General features: G+C 37.6%; 1 protein-coding gene across 5 annotated transcripts in view; it reads right to left on the bottom strand.

Moving 5' to 3' along the window:
- The window catches only part of LOC131692272 (chromatin-remodeling ATPase INO80), a 1,041,557-nt gene that overhangs the window by 889,621 nt on the left and 129,508 nt on the right, over nucleotides 1-22,428 (bottom strand). For all 5 annotated transcript variants that reach the window (XR_009305948.1, XM_058979226.1, XM_058979227.1 and 2 more), the window contains 3 exons: nucleotides 17,569-18,090; nucleotides 17,227-17,491; nucleotides 16,939-17,106 (listed from right to left, as the gene is read on the bottom strand). Coding sequence is in view for 4 of the 5 variants with exons in the window: in XM_058979226.1 (XP_058835209.1) it covers nucleotides 16,939-17,106; nucleotides 17,227-17,491; nucleotides 17,569-18,090 (955 nt within the window). In the remaining variant the exon portion in view is untranslated. The remainder of the gene's footprint in view (nucleotides 1-16,938; nucleotides 17,107-17,226; nucleotides 17,492-17,568; nucleotides 18,091-22,428) is intronic.

Raw genomic sequence — 22,428 nt, 5'->3', positions numbered from 1 at the left:
TAGCTGAGGTTTCAAACTATGACTGATGATTTCTATCCACCTAAAAAGGCGATTTGCTTAGGTAGGGCCGAATAGCCCCGGGTCCCCTATAAATATCCTGTGCAAAATAAAAAATGCGATTTTCTCGAATTTGAGTTGGTTCGTCTGTTCGAGCTCATTGAGCGAATTTTTATGCGAGGGTCAAAATCGAATCAAAAAGCTGGCAAAATCAGGGGGAAATAGAGAAATCGGGTCTTCGCTGTATTATAAAGATGAATGAGATAACCACTAAACTAGAAGTCGCCATCTTGGATTAAAACATGGATTCCGGAATGGAAATCCGATATCCATTTATCAACGCCATTCAAAAAATTCTCACATTGTTTTGGTAATTGGAAATTTTACTAAACCGAAGCGGCCTTCTTGGTTGTCAAAAGGGCCTCAGACATCGATATTTGGCAACTACTCGTCAATCTTGTTCCAAAAATACCCATATTGATCGGATTCTAGAGAATTCCAATGAAACGGACGTCTTGGTTTTCAAAATGGCCTCTGACATCGATCTCTATAACGCGTTCATTAGGCCAGCTCTGAAAATATGCATACTGATTGGGTTACAGAGAATTCCGTATGACCGGAAGTCGCCATCTTGGTATTCCAAATGGCTTCAAACATCGATGTTTGGCATCTACTCGCAGTGATGGCATTTCACCCTAGTGATGCACTGGCGCGTAAGTGTGATGCCTACACAGAGGATACAATGATCACACACCACAGAAAAAAGCAGAACGCTCTTTCTTTCGGAGCTGTATAGACCGATTTCAAGTGTGCGCTGGTGTTGAGGTAGTTGGGAGCGAGATAACCGTGCTCTCTTACTCTTTAAATTCTCTGTGGCGCGCTCAGATAAAGTCACCACCGCGCGCGCCCCAGAGTCGCTGTGGTGTATTCACTGGCGTGGTTTCACTGGCGTGGTTTCACTGGCGTGTATTCACTGGCGTGTGATCTTTGGTTTGTTTTCGTCTTACAAGCGGCATTGCGAGTGAGATTGATTTTATTTGCACAGGTTGTTACGTTGTGTGGATGGCGGTGGCTTATTTCAAGCTTATATTATTTTCTACTGAAGATTTCATACAAGTTGCTTGATAAAGCGAACGAGTTTATAAAGTATTATTACTCTACTTGCAAAACTAAAAGTACTCGGTCCTCGGAGCAAATTGAGAAAACTTTTTACGTATCATCGTATAGAGAGTTTTATAATGACCAGAGGCACCTGATATGCAAACTCGTGTTATAAGTATTAATAGTTTTGTTATAACTTAATCCTACAAGTTTAAAACGAAATCTTAGATTTCGTCGACAGGCTTGACATATTCAGTAAAATTACGCTTGTGACGATAATTAATTTACATACAACAATTGAGCGTACACCAGTTATTCATTTGTTTATTTGTCTATTATTTTGCCTGGAAATCGTTTAAACAGCAGGCGAAAGCGAATGTTTCAAGAGCATGGCAGCTAGGACCGGGATTCTGCGCGTCAATGAGCGAAATAAATTGGCTCAGTTTCGAGCCACTAGTGTTCACGCTTATTTTAAATGAACAATGAATCTTGTGTTCCATAAAAGGATGTTATAAATGGGTCAGCAGCAACAATGTTTATTATACCTATTCTAGATTTTTGCGTCAGTTAGTATTTTAGACCGTAATTATAATGCACGGATTCATTGCACGTAATATCAACAGCAAAACAAAGTATTAGGTATCTGGTAGTATCTGTCGGAATCTCTGTCAATCTCTATGAAATTTTCGTATTTTCAAGTAACAAGTAAGGTGTTTCCTCAAGTTTAAACAAGCGATTTTTGTGTGATAAATTATTCCTCATTATAACTTTCTTGAATGAGGTGTTTTATCAAAAAGGTAGTGTTGGGAAAATATCCAAATATCAATGTTCACAACAGAATCTTTTCATCGCCGATTTTCTAATAAAAAGTTCACTGATATAAAATATCGCTACGGAAAAAATCGTCAGTGAACTTCAAGAGTGCCGATGTTTGGGAACATTATTCGGTTCAAGCAAATATCGGAAGAAGAAAAGATCGCTTGCGAACTTTTATATCAACGAAAATATAGAAAAAAGTTCACCTTATGAAAACATCTTGCACGATCTTCGAACAGGGGATTTCCGAGGGATTTTCAAAGATTCCAAAAACCTGTAGATTAACATGATATAAAAAACTACGTTCTATAATATTACGGCGATAGCTCAACAGGATAAAGCGTCAGGCTACTTTAGTGTCAACGAAGCTTTCTTCAGAAGCCATCGTGTAAATAAAAAATTCATCAATCGACAAAATTAAAATGGGAAAGAATTAAAATGGTGCTTGAATGGTATGTTGTCAAAATATATATATGGAAAAAAGCAAATTCTGATATGGTGGCCGGTTCTTAACAACCCGTTGTTTGTATGACCGAGTATGAAAGTTATATATAGTTGAGCTAATGTATCTATAGTTGCATGTCCCATAGGAGCCGTAATTAGCAATGGCTATATTAATGATACATGTTAGTGGTAATGGTACAAGAAGTTTCACATACATAAATTGGTTAATAAACAATCTTAACATTTTTTTATCATTTTTGGGATTAAATGCTTTCGTTTAATATATTGCCATCGCCCATAGAACTTTTCATCGATTTTTTAGCAGAATTTTCACTCAAATATTCTAGTTCTTTGCACACATACCAAAGATACGTTGAACGATTTCCCATATTTGCAATTAAAATTCTAGGGCAGTTTATAAGACACGTAGAACAACTTTCAATATTCTGCTTTTATTGCACTATATTATTAGTCTAACTAATACTATCGTTGTAATGCAGTACAAGTGTAGATTTTCAAAAAAATTATATTAGAATTAGGACGAAATATTTTTTTGTATCGCTACGTCGCTCGAGAATAGGCAAAAAAGCGTAAAATATCTGGCATTTACTGACCCAAGCATGACTAAAATGCGACTCACACCTTAAGTGCGGAACTATTAAACTATTATGTATTTACTTTGTTAGCATTACTAGAGCATTCGAAATTGATAAATTTTGAGAGGAAAATGGAATATGTTGAGGATAATTAGTATTGTCTGATATAATATTACTAAATATCCATAAAAACTTATTTCATCAGGAATCAAATCCTATATTTCTGTTTATCAGAAAATTTGAATCACCTAATTGGACTAAGAATAAAAATCACGGAAGTGTACTAGATTCCAAGTGTATGCATGAATACTTACAGGTGAATTGATTAATATATGTATAGAATACGAAGTTTACGTTAATTTTTGGGATAAACGTAGTCGTAGATCGTATTCCTTTTTCGGATCGAAATGAAAACAAAAGAACATCCTCACGTCACGAAATCAACTATAGGTTTCAAGGTTTACACAAAAAGATTTTTATTCGATGAGGTCATAAACATCCTCTGATACATAAACTTAATATTATAAGTTTTACAAATTATAAAATCACGGTAAACAGATAAACGTTCTTTGGAACAATTTAATATGTACTGCAAAGACGGTGGATTTGCCATTTTGAACTTCTTTGCTATACTCGTACCCAAAAATGTTAAGTTTTAATTTTAATTCTCTCTCTTATTATTCCATCGCATGGAAATTTGAGAGAAAACCAGCTAATTTATTTAAATGATGGCACAAAAGAAAAATGCCGTCAAAAGATTCCAGAACTAATTATTGAGGGGTTACACCACTATAAAGCACGAAAAATAGGCATATTTCGGGAATTTATCTTGACGCAATAATGAGATGAATCGAGATCTTGTTTAACTTTCCGGCAGTGCACGCTGCTCTGAAAATCTAGCGAACCCGTCTTAAAGCATCAGCGGCTGCTCGTTCAGTGGGCCATAAGCGTCACTTCCAGAGGGTTAATGAGATATATAACATTACTTTACTGCAAAAAAAAAGATTTATTCGAGTAATTTCGTCACAAGATGGCGGCTGTGCAGCACTTTCCCGTCGGGGAGTTTTTTTTGGAAGGGGTCCACGGCCGGAACTCTATGTCCCGTAATTTTTTATCCAGAGCCAAAAACCAAAGCTTTTTAAACTTCTTAGAATGACAGCAAGCAGCATACGTAAGATTTTTTCTATGTCTTGATTTTTCACGAAATGGCACATTTTTTAGTCGAAAATGTGTTAAAAATCGACACAAAATTTGCATATTAAAAATTATGCAATGAAAAAATTAAATCCCACGTACATCGCTGGAGAAAGTAATCTTGAACATGCTGTAAAAATTTTAGGCTGATCAAAAATCATTTGTTCGAGTTACATTTCCGGCCAGATCAAAAAAAAACACGGTTAACGTTTTCAGTATACTCGAGGTATACATAAGAGGCGTTGCGAAAAAATTTGAATATTTATTTATTGTTTTCGCGATTCATTTTTTGGAATATCATTTTCAGCATCCTAAAGCACCAGTAAACAAAATTCAACCAATAAATAAAAATTAAATGTTTTAAAAAATCTACAGTGCTGTAACCCCTTGAAAGCACTGTACCGGTCAAATAGAAGCGCTTCTAAATTGGCACGTCATTAATTTTAATAACGCGCTACAGGAAAAAAAACAAGTAACAATGTGAATTCTCGTCAACGTTATCTTGTTTTATGTGGACTTTATCTCGGAAAAGTTGGACATCGGATAAGCCTCTTCTCGCGTGAGTGAGAGAGAATTATAATACGATAATAATCGAAAACGTGTGTAATACCAGGACATTACTTGTAATGGATCACTTTACTTTTTGGCGTCGCCTAATTCGCAATCAAAATAAGTTAAATTACCATTGCGTTATTCAGTCGAACAAAAAATAGGCCGTTCCTAATGTGGATGTACAAATCCCGTCTTACATCTGTTATACGATTAATCTGATACTACAGATCATTATAAAACTTTGTTTATACCAGCCGATACATTGATACGTAAAACGTTTTCCTTGTTTGCCCCTAGACTCGAATACTTCAGGTTTCCCACGGTAGTGTAACAACACTCTATAAACTCGCAAGCTTTACCAAGCAACTATGAAATCTTCAGTAGAAAATCATATAAGCTTGAAATAAGCCACCGCCATCCACACAACACAACGCAACAACCTGTGCAAATTAAATCAATCTCACCCGCAATGCCGCTTGTAAAACGAAAACAAACCAAAGATCACACGCCAGTGAATACACGCCAGTGAAACCACGCCAGTGAATACACCACAGCGACTCTGGGGCGCGCGCGGTGGCGAATTTATCTGAGCGCGCCACAGAGAATTTCAAGAGCTCTTCTCCACACTCTAGATCGTTCCAGTGTTGGTTGTATGAAAATTTACCTCTGCCATCAACGTGCGCTTACACATATCAAATACGGTGGTGTATATGAACGAAAGAGAAGCGCTCTCGTTTTGCTTGCCAGAGTGTGGGGAGTAATTTCAATTTCTCTTTACTGCACAGAAGATAGGGACATCACTGTCTACTCGTCAACCCTTCTTGATGGGGTTTTAGAGAATTCTATTGAACCGATAGTCGCCATCTTTGTTTTCAAAGTGACCTTAATCATCGATATCTGACGTCCACTCGTTAATTCCGTTCCAAAAATATCCATATTAGTCTTCAAAATGACCTTAAATGACCTTAAACATCTACGTCTGTCATCCAGTCATCAATCCCGTTCCAAAAACACCCATATTGATTGGGTTTTAGACAATTCTACTGAACCGGAAGTCGCCATCTTTGTTTTCAAAGTGACCTTGAACATTAATCTAACATCCAATCATCAATCCCGTTCCAAAAATACCCATATTGATTGAGTTTAAGAGAATTCCACTGAACCGGAAGTTGCCATCTTTGTTTTCAAAATGACCTCCAACATCGATATCTGACGTCCACTCATCAATCCCGTTCGAAAAATACCCATATTTATTGGGGTTTAGAGAATTCCACTAAACTGGAAGTCACCACCTCGGTTTTCAAAATAACCTTAAACATCGATATTTGTCGTTTAGTCATCAATCCAGTTCCAAAAATACCCATATTGAGTGGGTTTCAGAATTTTCACTGAACCGGAAGTCGCCATATTGGTCTTCAATGTGACCTTAAACATCGAATCAGACGTCCACTCATCAATATAGTTCGGAAAATATCCATGGTGATTGGGTTTTAGACAAATCTACTGAACCGGAAGTCACCATCTATGTTTTTAAAGTAACCTTAAACATAGATATCTGACATCCACTCATCAAGCCCGTTCCAAAAATACCCATATTGATTGAGTTTAAGAGGATTCCACTGAACCGGAAGTCGCCATCCTTGTTTTCAAAATGGCCTTAAACATCGATATCTGACTTCCGTTCATCAATCCCGTTCGAAAAATACCTATATTGATTGGGTTTTAGAGCATTCTACTAAACCGGAAGTCGCCATCTCTGTTTTGAAAGTGACCTTAAACATTAATCTGAAATCCACTCATCAAGCCTGTTCCACAAAAGCCCATTGAGTTTAAGAGAATTCCACTGAACCGGAAGTCGCCATCTTTGTTTTCAAAATGACCTTAAATACCTGATCTGATCTGACGTCTACTCAATATCTTTCGAAAAATACCCATATTGAGTGGGTTTTAGAGAATTCCACTGAACGGGAAGTCGCCAAATTGGTTTTCAATATAACCTTAAGGCCCCCGTCGGGCTTCTTTTTCTTCTTATCTATTAAAATGAGGACGTCAATATACTGCCGTTCTACGCCCAATTGTCCCATGTTGCAAAACTGGCAACTGAGAAAAACGCGATTAAAGATGAAAATTGTATTAGCCATCTGGAGGGATACGGTGTAACAAATAAAGCTTTATTGTCCAAAATTACGTTCATGGCAATCGTTTTCATTATAATCAGTCCAGTTTTTTATTATAGAGATTCAATTAACGTTAGTTTTTAAGAAAAATGTTAAGTGGGACTGTTATGCCGAGAAATCGAGCGGAAACCGGAAAGTTCTACGCATATCAGTCCCATAACGATCTTTGTAAATGATGCTCATAACTCATTTTTTTACAAAAGTGTATGAGTTTTTCTGTTACTCGGGAGATTTGTTGCTTTATAAAAATTGGACATAGGGTAAAGTACCTATTTTTACACTATTTAGAAGGGTACCTCACAAGATCATTAATTACTCTGCCTACACTCGATGGAGTGCATTAATTTGGCATTCACAACCTTACTTCGTTCTTAAGAACCAATCTAATAACACAAATGGCCTAAAAACGATGAAATGCTAGTGTTTGATCGCAACTAAAGTTCCAATCGAGTGCTCCAATTGTCGCCTTACCATTTGATCCAATTTGTTGAACAAAGATAGCAAACGCTGCACTAACCAACGGCTTCAAATGGGTAGCGTGATAATAGAAACATTGCGAAAATAGGCTCATTATCCTCAATGCGTTCGCCATGTTATGCAAGCGACGATAGTTATGAAGAGCTTTACAGGATTGTTCTCACTGCTGTGATTAATATTGCCACTGCCATTTTTAATGATCCTGTATTTTTCCATCAATTTTTTCAGTGCCCGACATCTAGCGTAATGTACTTCTTAACTAAACGCTACGTAATTATTTTTTTATTGCGCACTTTTTTGGGATTTTTGTTAGTGGGACAATTATGCGTAGAATATCAACAATGGGACAAACAGACTTGGTATTTTTTCACGAAGTCTTCGAACAAACTTTATGATTTGGATGTGTTTTCTGAAAATATACATCAAAAAGTACTGTTTGGTTAAAAAAGTGAAAATGACCAAAAAGCAACATGGGACAATTATGCGTAGAACGGCAGTATAATATGCATAAATGATACTCATATCCATATGAATGCATGCGTGCAAGCAAATGAAATGAATGATTTTTTCAACCCGCTTTTTCTCTCGCTTTTCTCTTAAAGCTACCCAAAGCCGTGTGGTGTCCGGCGGGCTGAAATCTTTTTGCACTATTTCAACCAAGAATAGAACCTCTGGGAACTGCTCCCATGTCGTAAGAGGCGACTAACAACATGCTAGGAGTTCCTAGGCCGAGGTTTTGTTCCGTACCGAAGACTTAATCTGGGCGGACCTTAAGGTTTTCCATATTACCCTCTTTCCAGTCTGTATTTAGTGAATCACTGACATATACCTTTTCTGATTCGCCTTTCTTGATTGTGTACCAACGTTTTAAGTTTCTTCTGGCGGTTGTATATTAGCCGTAAATGACGAAATCTAATTCTACACTAAGTAACAGAATATATTAATATACCGGCACTTCCACGCCAAGGTTTAACTTCCAAAGCTTTGGCTTAAAAACCGTTTTTTAAAAAATGGAAACTTTCATGCAGGAAATTTATTGAATTGGCCTAAGATGGAGCTGTCGAATTTCACAAAAAGCTTTTTATGTTGCAAGTGATCTGTAGTTGTGTTAAATTAGGTATTTTCCTATTATATTTGGAACCGTCTACCGACAAATCTACATTTACGAATACCTCCAAAAGTGACTTCTTGAGGTCTCATGAAGGCCTGACACTAGCTTTATGATACTTTTGCTTTTCTAAACAGTAATAAAAATCTCAACATTCAAGAACTTCACTTTGTCAGAAAATGTAGGGCCATCGGAAGCTAAAACTTCGTAAAATCGCACTCCTGGTCCTTTTTTCAGTGCAGTACTCTACGTCACTCGTTCAAATTTGCACCGCTCTTATGGTAGTCGGTATTTGCTAGTATTACTGTTCTCCCATCCATTCTGGTAGTCAAACGGTGGGATAGCAAAATTCTTACAAGTTTCCTATCTCATGCCTCCACGCGATTCTAAGTCTATTGATGACATTTGGTCCTTAGACCGCAGAATGAGAGGGTGCGAACAGAATGAGAGGGTGCGAACAGATCTAGTCGAGAAAACATTGCCGTAAAAATGAATAGTTGATCGGAAATTAGCCCCAATACGACTAATCTGACTAGTATCTATGAACACGGCTCAATACGTATTGAAAATTCGCCGCGTCTGTTTTTATGAACCTAATTTAAAGCTCCGTTATTGCTAACAAGCCCGTGCATCAGATTAACAATCCTTTATATTTCCCTTCAGTGTTCGGTATTATCGCTCGTATACTTGTATTCCACAAACAATCCGATATGGAAAATAAGAAATACTTTCCTTGATTTATAACATCTCGCGCTATTTTTGCCAGTATAATATGCTGTCACTTGGTAGTTTTCAAGCCAATAAATATATCGTAGAGAAGAAGTAGCGAGTTCTGTCCAAATACCGTTGCAATAAATAGTGATCCGGCCCATTACGCAGATAAGATTAGCTTTTCCAGGCAATACTCCCACGATCGGCTGTGTGGAGTTCAAATTGTTTTTGTTTAGGGAACATAGTATACTCTCGGTAGCCGGCTGCCCAGAGTTTAAAAATAACCAAAAACTAAACAAGATCATCTCTTTTTCGAGTGATCGTGCACTCGAAGACTAACTAAACAACTACCTAATAAAATATGCTTTACAGGTCGCATCGTTTGCTTGGAGCGAATCCTAGACCTGATACCCTTCCAAACCACCAACTCCGCGACACCTATGGAAGAGTCTGATGAATCGTCGTCCTTCCGTTAAGTAGGTGGAGCATCAACACTTCCTGTCTACCTTATCCTTTATCCTTCCCCGTGAACGATGGAGATGGGGGCGGCCGGCAATGATGGCTATCATGCTGTTGAGGTTTTAATATGGGTCGGATTGGTATGAATTCCTACTTACCACTTCCTAAGCAACTCTTATTAGATAATCAGCAGTCAAACATGATGAAGTCAGTGTGCAATCCGCCAAAATCATCGTCACAACGCAACGCAACGCAACGCAACGCTTTTCTCTTAAAGCTACCCAAGTAAAGTATACCAACAGGTTTGTAAGAATCTGAGGAAACTAATGGTAACAAGTAAAACTGGATTAGAAAAACTTCATAGCAGCGTTTTTCAATTTTCCCGTCGTACGTATTATACCGTCTCTTGTACTGCGCTGTAGAAAAGCACAGGGTTTGTGCTAAATTAGTACTTCCCGAAAGCTTGGTGCAAAGTCTAATTATAAATCACGTCACACTTGTATTGAGGAAGGGGCAATCAAAAATTTCAACACTTTGTGAAGTATAGTGGAAAAAAGTAATCTGAAACATGCCAAATATATTTCTACCGAAGAAAAAAAACTTGGACAAATTATTCATGACTTATTTACCAGGGAAATAACCAATGACCCTGTAAAAAGGGAGGGGGTAAATGTAATGAAATTTTTGCGTTAGGGGAAAGTGAAGCATCCCCGTTTCCAAGAATCTATGAACAATTTTCGCTTTTTTGTAAGCATGAATGCTCCGTCAATCACCATTAGATGATGTAATACTTCGATTGCGACATAAGACAAATCTTAAATCATAAAAAATACAAAATCTAACGGGTTGTCAAAGAACTGAAGATGTTATAAGATTCAAGCTATATGAAATAAGCATGTGTCCGGTAATTGAAATATGCATACATCTCCGTAATATTTAACGTTTTTCTAACTATTTCGAACATAAAAACAATTTACCAAGACTTTACAGTTTCCATAAAAAATCTGCGAAAATAGCCCTACAGAATGGGGCAAAATGAGCACTACGCAAATCTCATATGAGTTTATGCACTAAATCCCGAAAAGTTATCCCTATGTAAACGTTTTACACCTGAAGTTACTACGAACGATGAATAATTATATTTGCTCGAGAAACTTACTCGCAAAGATATTATTAAAACAAAATGGAAATTTATACCTAATAGTTCCGAAAATGCTGTTAAAAAACTATAAGATGAAGTTCATTGACAACTAAATGTCACTAAATCAATAGAAAATTCTTATTAATTAAAGGTGAAAAAAAAATTAAATTTTGTGATAAAATATAATCTTTTACGACATGATCATATTGCCCAAGATTTTTACCAAGCCAAAGGTCGATCACTACAAACAACGATTATTTTCAAAGATTTTGAATTTTCTTCAGCACGTTTAGTAACTACATGTAAAGAATATGTTGTATTTTACCAATAGAGGGAAATTCGGAACTATTTGTATGTTTTGCTGCAGATATATTTGCCTTCAACCTTAGGGTGCTCATATTGCCTCTCTTTCGCTACATCTTTTATGAATTGCTCGGTTAGTATTTTAGAACTCAAAGATAAAGCTTTGTTTGTGGAGAAATCCCAAAAAAGTTTCGATTGCCAATCTCTTTCATATTGATACTATAAATTTATAAAAAGATTTTTAAATTACTCATACTAGCTACAAGAAGCGCTAAAATATTGCACCAGTATAATAAATTATGATAAAAGAATGATTTCGCTTCGAAAACTACTTTATTTCTTTTGAGCTTTATGGCTTTATGTTATGAATATATGCTAGCAATCGGATTGTTGATATCAATCGATTATTCACCTCTGGCACGCATTTTTTCCTAAAATATTAAAGCGTTTTGTCTGTTTTTTATGGGTTCTCACAGGTATGTTTTGCCCAAATTTTTGCACGGTTTCTCAAAATACCACGATTTTCTACATACTACGCATAACATTTACTTTCAAGTAATGATTGATTGACCAAAAAATATTGAATCTACGAATATGAGTTATGAATTTTTGAACAATGCAAAATATGGTTCTATTCAAAAACGTAAAAAAATCTATTGCCAAATTCTGATATGTAACTTGACCAGTTATTTCAACGGATATCCAAGTGAATTCCCAACGTTCAGAGCTGAATAACTACTTCTACTAAAATAAAGCATCTACAGGTCGGACTCGATTACAGAGGTGGGTAAGAAAACCAACCGGTACGTACATACACTGGTATTGTTCTCAAAATCTCAACACGTGTAAACGAGTGATGCACATCGTATTCGGTTTGGATTTCATTCACACGGTAAACGAAAGAAAAACCTCCACCGACTCTCAGTTTACAAAACCATACCGAGCCACTCAGCACCGTTTACATGTGTGTACGAATTTCAACTTGTGTTGATGTATTCTCAGCAGCGGTTTCGGTTTGGTTTTAGAAAACCGGGCCTGGTTTTTCTGTACACGGTGCTTCGGTTGAAAGAAGAAGCAGTAAACTCGTCTGCAGTGCTGCCGAATAGACAACTGAATTGAGTTCAATTAGTTGTTGAGAGTCAATGGGGTAATATAGAAATGGCTGGTTCTGAGCAGTTGTTAAAAGTTCAACAATTGTTTAAATTGAAATTAAAGAAAACAATGAAATCAGCGATGTCAATAAAGTAACAAAAACAATAAAATCAATTAAATTAATGAAATCAATTAAATCAATTAAATCAATTAAACATGACATGACATTAACACTCAATGCATTCAAAGTGGCCTGTATTTATATCGCCAATAATCGTATCAATGAGATCTAATCCACGTCTGGTTGCGCTGGTTAAGCGATTCTCGAATAATCTCGAGCACACACTCGCATTTTGTATACATATATCCTTATTATTACTGCTACAGCGCATCGTATTGATACATCTATCCTTGCACAGAGGCAATTGCGTGTATGTGTGTGTTATTTACATATGGTAAGCAACTCAGACGCAAGTGGGGGGAAACTCACGATTAGGTTCTTATTTACTGAGTGCTGGTAACACGAATTTCAGTTATTTTTGCTGGTACTGTACATCGTTTTGAAACATCTACAAGGTTTGGTCGCGTACATTCGAGTTTAGAGAAAACCACCACTAAATTATTCAATTACAAAAAAAACTTAATTCATTGAGAACAGCAACCAACTAACGAATAGCAAAAACACTTTCATTTTATAGACCGCCATTAAAAACTAAGTTTCTTTAAGGAATAAATATTTCCGGCGATACCAGTCGATGTGTGTATGTAAATCTACTGCAGAACAATTAAATTTTTAAAAAATGTTGAGCAATAATTCGAATAAAAAAAATTTGATCACATTGTGTCCAATCCCGAAGTTGTCTGTCTCATTACAACAAAACATGTAAAACGACCTTCAATCATTAATGTGGATATTGGTCCACAATATAACCATGCTAGTTGTTAAACCATCATGAATAGGCCGCCATTTTGAATTTCTAATTTACGACGCAATTCAAGTTTCGTTTCCTTGGAAATATATGCCTATTTAAATATGCATGCTTTTAAATGCTAAATTTTCGTGAAAATAACACCATATTGGGATGCAAAATGACGACGAATAACAATTTTTAATCTCTACACAACTTTTCGATATCAAAAATACCCTTGTTTCATGATATTTTTTACCATTAAACCGTTATTGAATACCAGTAGTATTGAACATAGCTCGCCATTTCAGATCTCTTCAGAATATCTTGAATATACCGTCATCTTAAATTTTGATCTGCTATCATAGGTATAAAAATAGCGGAGGCTATTAAATTTCCTTTTACTTTCGATTTTTGGGCAGTTTCATACCAAACATACCCATATTGAAAACTTCCTGATGATAAATCATTATGAAAATGTCGCAATATTGAGTTAAGGAACGCCATTCATGACCAAGAACATAATTTATTTGAACAGAAATATGTCTGAAGACATTTTTTCAATTACCCAAAAGATACCTTATATTATAAAGAAATTTGTTTAGAATTTGTTACGATTTGCTTTACGAACTCTACGCGTACTCACACTTTAACTACGGTTTACGGTACACTTCAACACGAGCATTTGGGTCGTTTTCTGCGGTCTCCAGGAGAATTTCACTTAGTGGACTTTCTTCCCTCAATACGTGGTCTCTGGGCAAATTTATAAAAACAAACTAGCGGACTAAATTAACTCAAGGACATCACATAATTATAGAAAACAGCTCATATAGACAAGACCTTACATTTATTTAAACAGAAAACAAAAATACTTGCGCATAGTAAACTTTTATTCTTAACGTGCAGAAAATCGTTGCGGCCGGGACGAACGTTGGTCGACTTGCTGCTTCTGGCTTTCCGGGGACTGGGCGACGATCGGGAACAGGACCAAGTACAGCTGACAGGGTATTTAGACCGGGTACTTCCGTCGGTCGAGATCCAGTTGTGGCGGCAACTCGGCCGTGTAACGGTGGCCTGCGTTTCCGAAAGATGGTCCGGGAGTGGTACACTGTGCACACAATCTTTTCGCGCGCGTCTTTGCACTATCGAGTGGGGTTTACAGCTGGTTTAATATAAACTTTGCATCAGCCGTCTCCCGTAATGGCGTCATTTGACCACAATGTCGCACTCGCACTTGGGGAAAAGTTTTTCCTAGGCCTTTGCCAGCGGAACACTACACTTTGACCCCACTCGATTGATCCGGCCAGAAATTAACAATCCTGTAGTGATTCTGGCGGATCGTGCTTCGGATCTTTCAGATCCCACTACAATTTACCGTATCACTAGTGAAACGCACTATCCCAGTATCACGAAGGGACTACGCTGCCGCGGGTCATCACTCCTCGGACCGAACTTTCTTAATTGATCCCGTTTTCGGCGCGGGAAGCCCTTTTTATTTCCCCGCGCCCCCGGAAACCATCTCCACTCACGACGATCGATGACCTCTTCTTGTATATAGCGTAGCAGAAAAAAACATTGTTTACAAACGTGTATGGGTTGGTGCCCCGATAAAAAGTTTAACTGAATTTTTAGATCGGATTGGTTGCATGCATAACCTTTACATTGTATAATTTTACTTTTCACCAAATAAACAAATGAACAAAAATGTAAATAAACTCTCTGACACATAATATAAACAATGGAGTAAATAAATAGTGTAAATAAATAAATATGGAATAAATAAATAAATAAATAACAAGCAAATAAATAAATAAATAACCAGTAAATAAATAAATAAATAACAAGTAAATAAATAAATAAATAAATAAATAAATAAATAAACAAGTAACTACATAAATGAATAAATACTGACGGGCACCAACCGAAGACTACTAAACATGAAATAAACATCCTTCAAACATGTAAACACGGAAGCTATGACATTTATTTCACATTTAGACATTTACTGACAATATTTACAAATATAACAAAATTTTCAAGGGGTCTATATCAAGCTGGCCCAGCGACCACGGATTTATTGTGACCAAAAAAAACACAGGTCACAAATTCTTAATAAAAATACTAGCAGCACTAGCACAGCCGATAAACATCAACCCGAATACACAACCGAAGTTTGGTTTTGTTATTCTCGTGTTTCCTTCCCATACTCGTGCACCGGTAAACGAAAATCAAAACCCAACCGCGGTGCTGTGTAAACGAAACTCGGTTTGGTTTTCGTGTCTCATATAAACACAACCAGCGATGAGACCGCACGCAATGTAAAGGAAACATAAACACTTGTGAAAATTTGGTTTACCGTACCGGTACTCAACCGGTATTTTCCCACCTCTGTTCGATTATCCGTGATTCGATTATCCGGGGAAAATGATTCGATTATACGTGTGTTTGAAAAAAAACTAATTTCAACTAGAATGTCTGATTGTAGTGCTAGTTCGATCATTGCAGTCAATAGAACTTTTTTTCGGGGGATTACAACTGCCCATAATCGTAAGTCAGTCCCATGTAGATAGGGAATCCCATAAACCATGGGACTGACTTGCGATTATGGGCAGATTAGGAGTCTAGGGTTAACCTCCTCTCAAATTTTTGCCTGCCTCAAAAATAGCTTATATATGGGTTATTCCGACAAAAAACCAAAACCAGGAATCGTCCTTCACGAATTGGAACCTCTTTTGAAGAAATTGTTCATCTAGAGCAGGGGTTTAACTTATTTTACCATTCCTGTAGGAAACCTTTATATATTGGTTCAGTGAGTCAAGAATAAAAATGCTACCTAAGAGAATGCACGAACAGAGTTCAAATTGAAATACTGTGCACTATGGCGCTCATTCAATTGAAAACATTTTATTTCTTTTCTGACAGGGTGGTTAGCAATTTTTACCAAAGGGGCAATGATAAGGGTATTCAATATTCGGAAAGGGGTACATGGAACGAAAAAGGTTGAACACTGCTGATCTAAAGCCAATATATAATAACCTAAAAAAAGAACAGAACAAACGAAACTGTTTGCTTCGGTAATCAGCACAAAAATAACGTGCGAATATAATAACACACAAATAAAATTTGTCCGAATGACAATATCTGCTTTCTGTCAAAAGTTACATAGGGGTGCCGACAACCAACCAATGCCGGCAACCGACCATTTTCCCCTACTCATGTGAGAGCAAGGATGTGAAGTATACTGATCGCAAAACTAGAAGTGGCAGAGTCATTAGAACAGGTTTAATATCTTACGGGCTTAACTTTTGTCTTCTGCGTCGAGCTTAGGCAGCATAACTACAAATCACTCAAATCCACCAACATGCTGCTCGTAAAGACACACGTTCCTCTTTACCGTGAGAACCGACAAAAGAAAAGCCATTTTTAATTAGCTCAATCAGGATGAGTTCAATGTTATCTTCGTGTGATCATATTTTGAAATGCTGGCGGAATGGATTTGGAAGTGGAGGGGGTGGGGGCTTGTAGAGTAAGAGTCGAGGATATGTCCGAAATCCTTTATCTTATTTCGGTATGCGGGGTGGATGAAGGAAATGCAGGTGTGGGAGTGGTCGAAGAGAGGGAAGATGATGAAGGGGGAGGTGTAAGAGTAAGGGTATGAAGGTGGTTGATGCAACACCCAACTGCATATTATAACATCCATTGGAGACTTAAATGCAACTGTTCGTCGGGTTGAAAAGCTGACACAATTAAGGGTAGAATAAATCACGGACAGATAAAATCGTGAGCAATCAATCATGTCTTTACTATATTTACCAATATCCTAATCTGAATTAAAAGCATCAAAGCATTTGAAAATACGCACCGTATCTGCTGCCGTAAGATTAATACCAAGACCACCTGCGCGCGTTGATAGCAAGAAAACAAAAATGTCGGCTCGATTCTGAAAATCAGCTACCATATCTCGTCTAGCGGATATTTTGCTAGAGCCATCGAGCCGCATATATCGGTGTTTTCTGTGCCACATATATTCCTAAAATAATACAAAATTGAACAATCAGACGAGCTAAAAAATATTATCGATTATTAATATTGGCTTTAACCACTAAAGAAATTCGCCTAAAGATATAAAAACATTTCAAACAATTCCTACCTCCAGTAGATCGATCATTTTGGTCATTTGAGAGTAAATAAGAACACGATGCCCTTGAGCTTTTAAACGTGTCAGTAACGAATCTAATACAGCAAGCTTTCCTGCATCCGACACAAGGGTCTGTTTATCTGGGATAATAATGTTGGACCATCCAATCGCAGAAGGGTAAGACAGTTGTATTGCATTCATAACAAGGCGCAATCCATCCTCGGAATCACAATGTTCATGCCTAATGGCAGTCCATGCAGCTTCACGACTCTCACAACTAGATGCAAAAATAATACGTACTATAATATTTTACTTCAATAACTACACTGATTTTAAATTGAAAAAAAAACTTACTATTGCTTCCTCCCCGAACTAACAACACGCGGTATCAGACCGTACACAAATCTTGGCATCTCTGTTGGCCAGCATTCGAGTTTAGTTACTGGACTTAAAGTGTGCTCGAACTCTGGTAAAAGCGCAACGTTTACCATCGTGGGTTTCGCGCAACCGTGCTTGTCTTTAAAATGTACAGGAAGATCTGCTAAATTGTTAAAATCCATACTATTAGTAACTTTCGTTAACTGCTTTTCTGCGTTTGTAAGTTTGAGCATTTTCCGGCTCCTTAAGATTCTATGCTCAATTGTTTCTTGCATAGAATGAATACTTTGCTGAGTATGAGCATATATTGTGTTTTGACTTGTTGCAGTAAATATCAAATCGTTGAGTGGTGTATGAAAACTCGAAAATAACGTGTTGGTCCATTGTTCAATCGTCGGTTCTAGTAGAATGCTACTGATGGTCGACTGGCGTTTCCACCAAATCCATCGATAATGCAGCAATTTTAAGTACTCATGCCATCGATATAAATGTTGAAAGCTAGAAAATAAACATTTTGGGGTTGATTAGTTCAATTCAATTCAAATATGTAATAAAGGTGTAAGAAATGATAATGTAATGATTTTTTTCCATACGCTTATTTGACACGGCATTTGCAAAAGCTTTTTACGCCAGTTTCTTTTTTTACATAGCGCGTTACAAAAATCCTTAAGACTAATTCTAACTATACTAGTAATTTGTCTAAAACTAAAACTGAAATCACTTTATTGTTTCCTTTTTTCGGTTCATTGTTGTATTTCATAATGATCTAGTATTTTCGGGTGCATTTATTTACTTTTTGTTTCTATTGTCTAAACTAAAAAACTGAATATTCTAGGACACTTTAATTGGTGAATGATTAGCCTTGGATGAGAGTATGAGGAGATGAATTTAATTAGATTTTGATAGACGCTGTTTTTAGAAAATGATAGATAAGTTCCATGTATAGAGGATCGCAATACGCCAGGATGTCTCTAACAGGAACATGGATTGGTCTTCCTCGGACTTGTAAAGAATCTATTAATTGTGATCTGGCTTCATGATATTCATGCAGGACCAAACAACATGCTCAATGTCGTGGCAACCCTCTCTCCAAGCACAATGATTACCCTCAGCGAGCCCAATACGACGCAGATGCGCGTATAATGATTGGACATGAGCCTAGACATCACACGGATGAAGTCCCGACTTACATCCAATTCTTTGAACCATGCCTTCGTTGATACTTTGGGGATAATTAAGTGTAGCCATCGTCCCAAATCTCCATTGCCCCAAGATGTTTGCCAACTAGCAAGCGTCCTATGTCGAGAAGCGCTATAAAATTCATTGTAAGCGATGGGTCTTTCATATATTTCGCCATCTAGTGCACCAATCTTGGCTAAATTATCAGCTTTCTCATTGCCCGCAATAGAGCAATGAGCGGGGAGCCACACTAGGGTAAATTTATAACATTTTCTTGTTAGGTTACTCAGAGATTCTCGCATCTTCCCCAAAAAGAATGGATCGTGATTATCAATCCTCTTTGAGCGTGTCGCTGCAATTGTGCTGAGACTATCAGTGAGGATAAAGTAAGGGTTCGGGGGTAAAGTATTAATTATTTGCAAACTATAGTGAACTGCTGCTAGTTCCGCTATATAAACAGAGGCGGGTTCTGCAAGTTTGAGAGAAATTGAAAAATTATTGTTGAAAATACCGAAACCAGTGGCCTCACTAATTCGTGGCCCATCAGTGTAAAACATTTTAAGGCAGTCTATGTGTTGATATTTACTTGTGATTTTTTTAGGGATCTCCCGCGAGCGTAGACGATCCAGAATTCCACGAATCTCTGCTTGCATGGACGTGTCGAAGAATAAAGTGGATTCAGGAGTATCTAGTATATTGACGTATGTGGGAACATACCTAGCAGGCGTTATTTCTTGTGACATATGATTGAAATACACTGTCATGAATCTGGTTTGGGGTTGAAGCTCGACAAGACATTCAAAATTTTCAATTACCAGTGAGTTCATAACCTCACATCGAATAAGTAAACGAGGGGAGAGATCCCAGAATCGGTCTTTTAAAGAAAGAACTCCCGCTAGTTCTTCAAGACTCATCGTATGGGTCGACTGCATGCAACCTAAGGCGATTTGTAAACAACGAAAGTGTATCCGTTCCAGTTTAATAATGTGAGTGTTCGCAGCTGAACGGAAACAGATGCACCCATATTCCATTACTGAAAGTATTGTTGTTTGATACAATCTTATCATGTCACTTGGATGAGAACCCCAACATGATCCAGTTATTGTTCGCAGAAAATTTATCCTTTGTTGGCATTTCGTTATTAGATACCTAATGTGGCCTGTGTCTTTAGAATCGAACCAAATTCCAAGGCATTTAAAAGTCAGGACTTGGGCTATCGTTCTACCAACCAGCTGAAGCTGAAGCTGAGCTGGATCACGCTTCCTTGAGAAAACGACCAACTCTGTTTTCTCCGTAGAGAAATCGATGCCCAGCTTTAAAGCCCAAATTGATAAGTTATCCAAGCTATCTTGCAATGGTTGTTGGAAATTTATAGCTTTTGGTCCTGTGGCAGAAGCCACACCATCATCTGCAAGTTGTCTTAGAGTGCCTGGGCGGACAATACAATTATCAATGTCATTCACGTAAAAATTATAGAGAAGGGGCTTAGACAAGAGCCTTGTTGGAGGCCCATGTAATTTATTCTGAGTGTCGCCAAATCGCCATATGAAAAATGCATGTGCTTTTCTGACAATAAATTGTATAAATAATTATTTAATATCGGTGAAAGACCACATTGATGTAGTTTCTCCGAGAGAGCATCAATGGACACCATTCCCATTCTCAGATTGATGCTAATCGTCGACAGGTTTTCAATGTGATCTTGCGTGGCTTAATTTTTGTCGGTTGTCACGGTAAAGATAGACACGTCTACCTTTATCAGAACACATGTTAGTGAACTCGGGTGATTCGTAGTTATTCTGCCTAAGCTGGACCCTCATTAACAGAAGACCGGATTAAGCCCGTACGATATTAAGCCTGTTCTAATGACCCTGCCACTTCTAGTTTTCCGGTCTGTTTACTTCACATTTTTGCTCTCACTTGAGTACTATGGCTCTAAGTTTCATAACTTTCCCTGCCCAGTAATCTCTAGCTAATTGAATGTCGTTAAAATGCAAAAAAGAAAATGTGACTAACATAGTCGAAATAAAAAGGAAAAAAGAAAAAGGAACTGATGGGAATCCATCGGCAGCGGTGGGTAGCCGCTGTAGACACAGCCATTACCTTACATAATGTAGCAAACCCGCTACGACTGTAAGCACAGTGACAATAGTCTAATAAAAATCTATCCCGGCATTCGAAAGGCAAACAGAGATGAACAGCAGCAATCATCATTAAGATTGATGCTAATCGTCGACAGGTTTTCAGTGGTGATCTTGCGTGGCTTAATTTTTGTCGGTTGTCACGGTAAAGATAGACACGTCTACCTTTATCAGGACACATGTTAGTGAACTCGGGTGATGCGTAGTTATTCTGCCTAAGCTCAACCCTCATTAACAGAAGACAAAGATTAAGCCCGTACGATATTAAGCCTGTTCTAATGACACTGCCACTTCTAGTTTTCCGATCTGTTTACTTCACATCCTTGCTCTCACTTGAGTACTATGGCTCTAAGTTTCATAACTTTCCCTACTCAGTAATCTCTAGCTAATTGAATGTCGTTAAAATGAAAAAAAGAAAATGTGACTAACATAGTCGAAATAAAAAAGGAAAAAAAGAAAAAGGAACTGATGGGAATCCATCGGCAGCGGTGGGTAGCCGCTGTAGACACAGCCATTACCTTACACAATGTAGCAAACCCACTACGACTGTAAGCACAGTGACAATAGTCTAATAAAAATCTATCCCGGCATTCGAAAGGCAAACAGAGATGAACAGCAGCAATCATTATTAAGATTGATGCTAATCGTCGACAGGTTTTCAGTGGTGATCTTGCGTGGCTTAATCTTTGTCGGTTGTCACGGTAAAGATAGACACGTCTACCTTTATCAGGACACATGTTAGTGAACTCGGGTGATGCGTAGTTATTCTGCCTAAGCTCGACCCTCATTAACAGAAGACAAAGATTAAGCCCGTACGATATTAAGCCTGTTCTAATGACACTGCCACTTCTAGTTTTCCGATCTGTTTACTTCACATCCTTGCTCTCACTTGAGTACTATGGCTCTAAGTTTCATAACTTTCCCTACTCAGTAATCTCTAGCTAATTGAATGTCGTTAAAATGAAAAAAAGAAAATGTGACTAACATAGTCGAAATAAAAAAGGAAAAAAAGAAAAACGAACTGATGGGAATCCATCGGCAGCGGTGGGTAGCCGCTGTAGACACAGCCATTACCTTACACAATGTAGCAAACCCGCTACGACTGTAAGCACAGTGACAATAGTCTAATAAAAATCTATCCCGGCATTCGAAAGGCAAACAGAGATGAACAGCAGCAATCATCATTAAGATTGATGCTAATCGTCGACAGGTTTTCAGTGGTGATCTTGCGTGGCTTAATTTTTGTCGGTTGTCACGGTAAAGATAGACACGTCTACCTTTATCAGGACACATGCTAGTGAACTCGGGTGATTCGTAGTTATTCTGCCTAAGCTCGACCCTCATTAACAGAAGATAAAGATTAAGCCCGTACGATATTAAGCCTGTTCTAATGACACTGCCACTTCTAGTTTTCCGATCTGTTTACTTCACATCCTTGATCTCACTTGAGTACTATGGCTCTAAGTTTCATAACTTTCCCTACCCAGTAATCTCTAGGTTATTGAATGTCGTTAAA

Source organism: Topomyia yanbarensis, chromosome 3, assembly GCF_030247195.1.
Source record: "Topomyia yanbarensis strain Yona2022 chromosome 3, ASM3024719v1, whole genome shotgun sequence".
NCBI classification, from domain to species: domain Eukaryota; kingdom Metazoa; phylum Arthropoda; class Insecta; order Diptera; family Culicidae; genus Topomyia; species Topomyia yanbarensis.
Note: the sequence above shows the minus strand (reverse complement) of the source record. Positions and strands in the feature narration are given on the sequence as shown.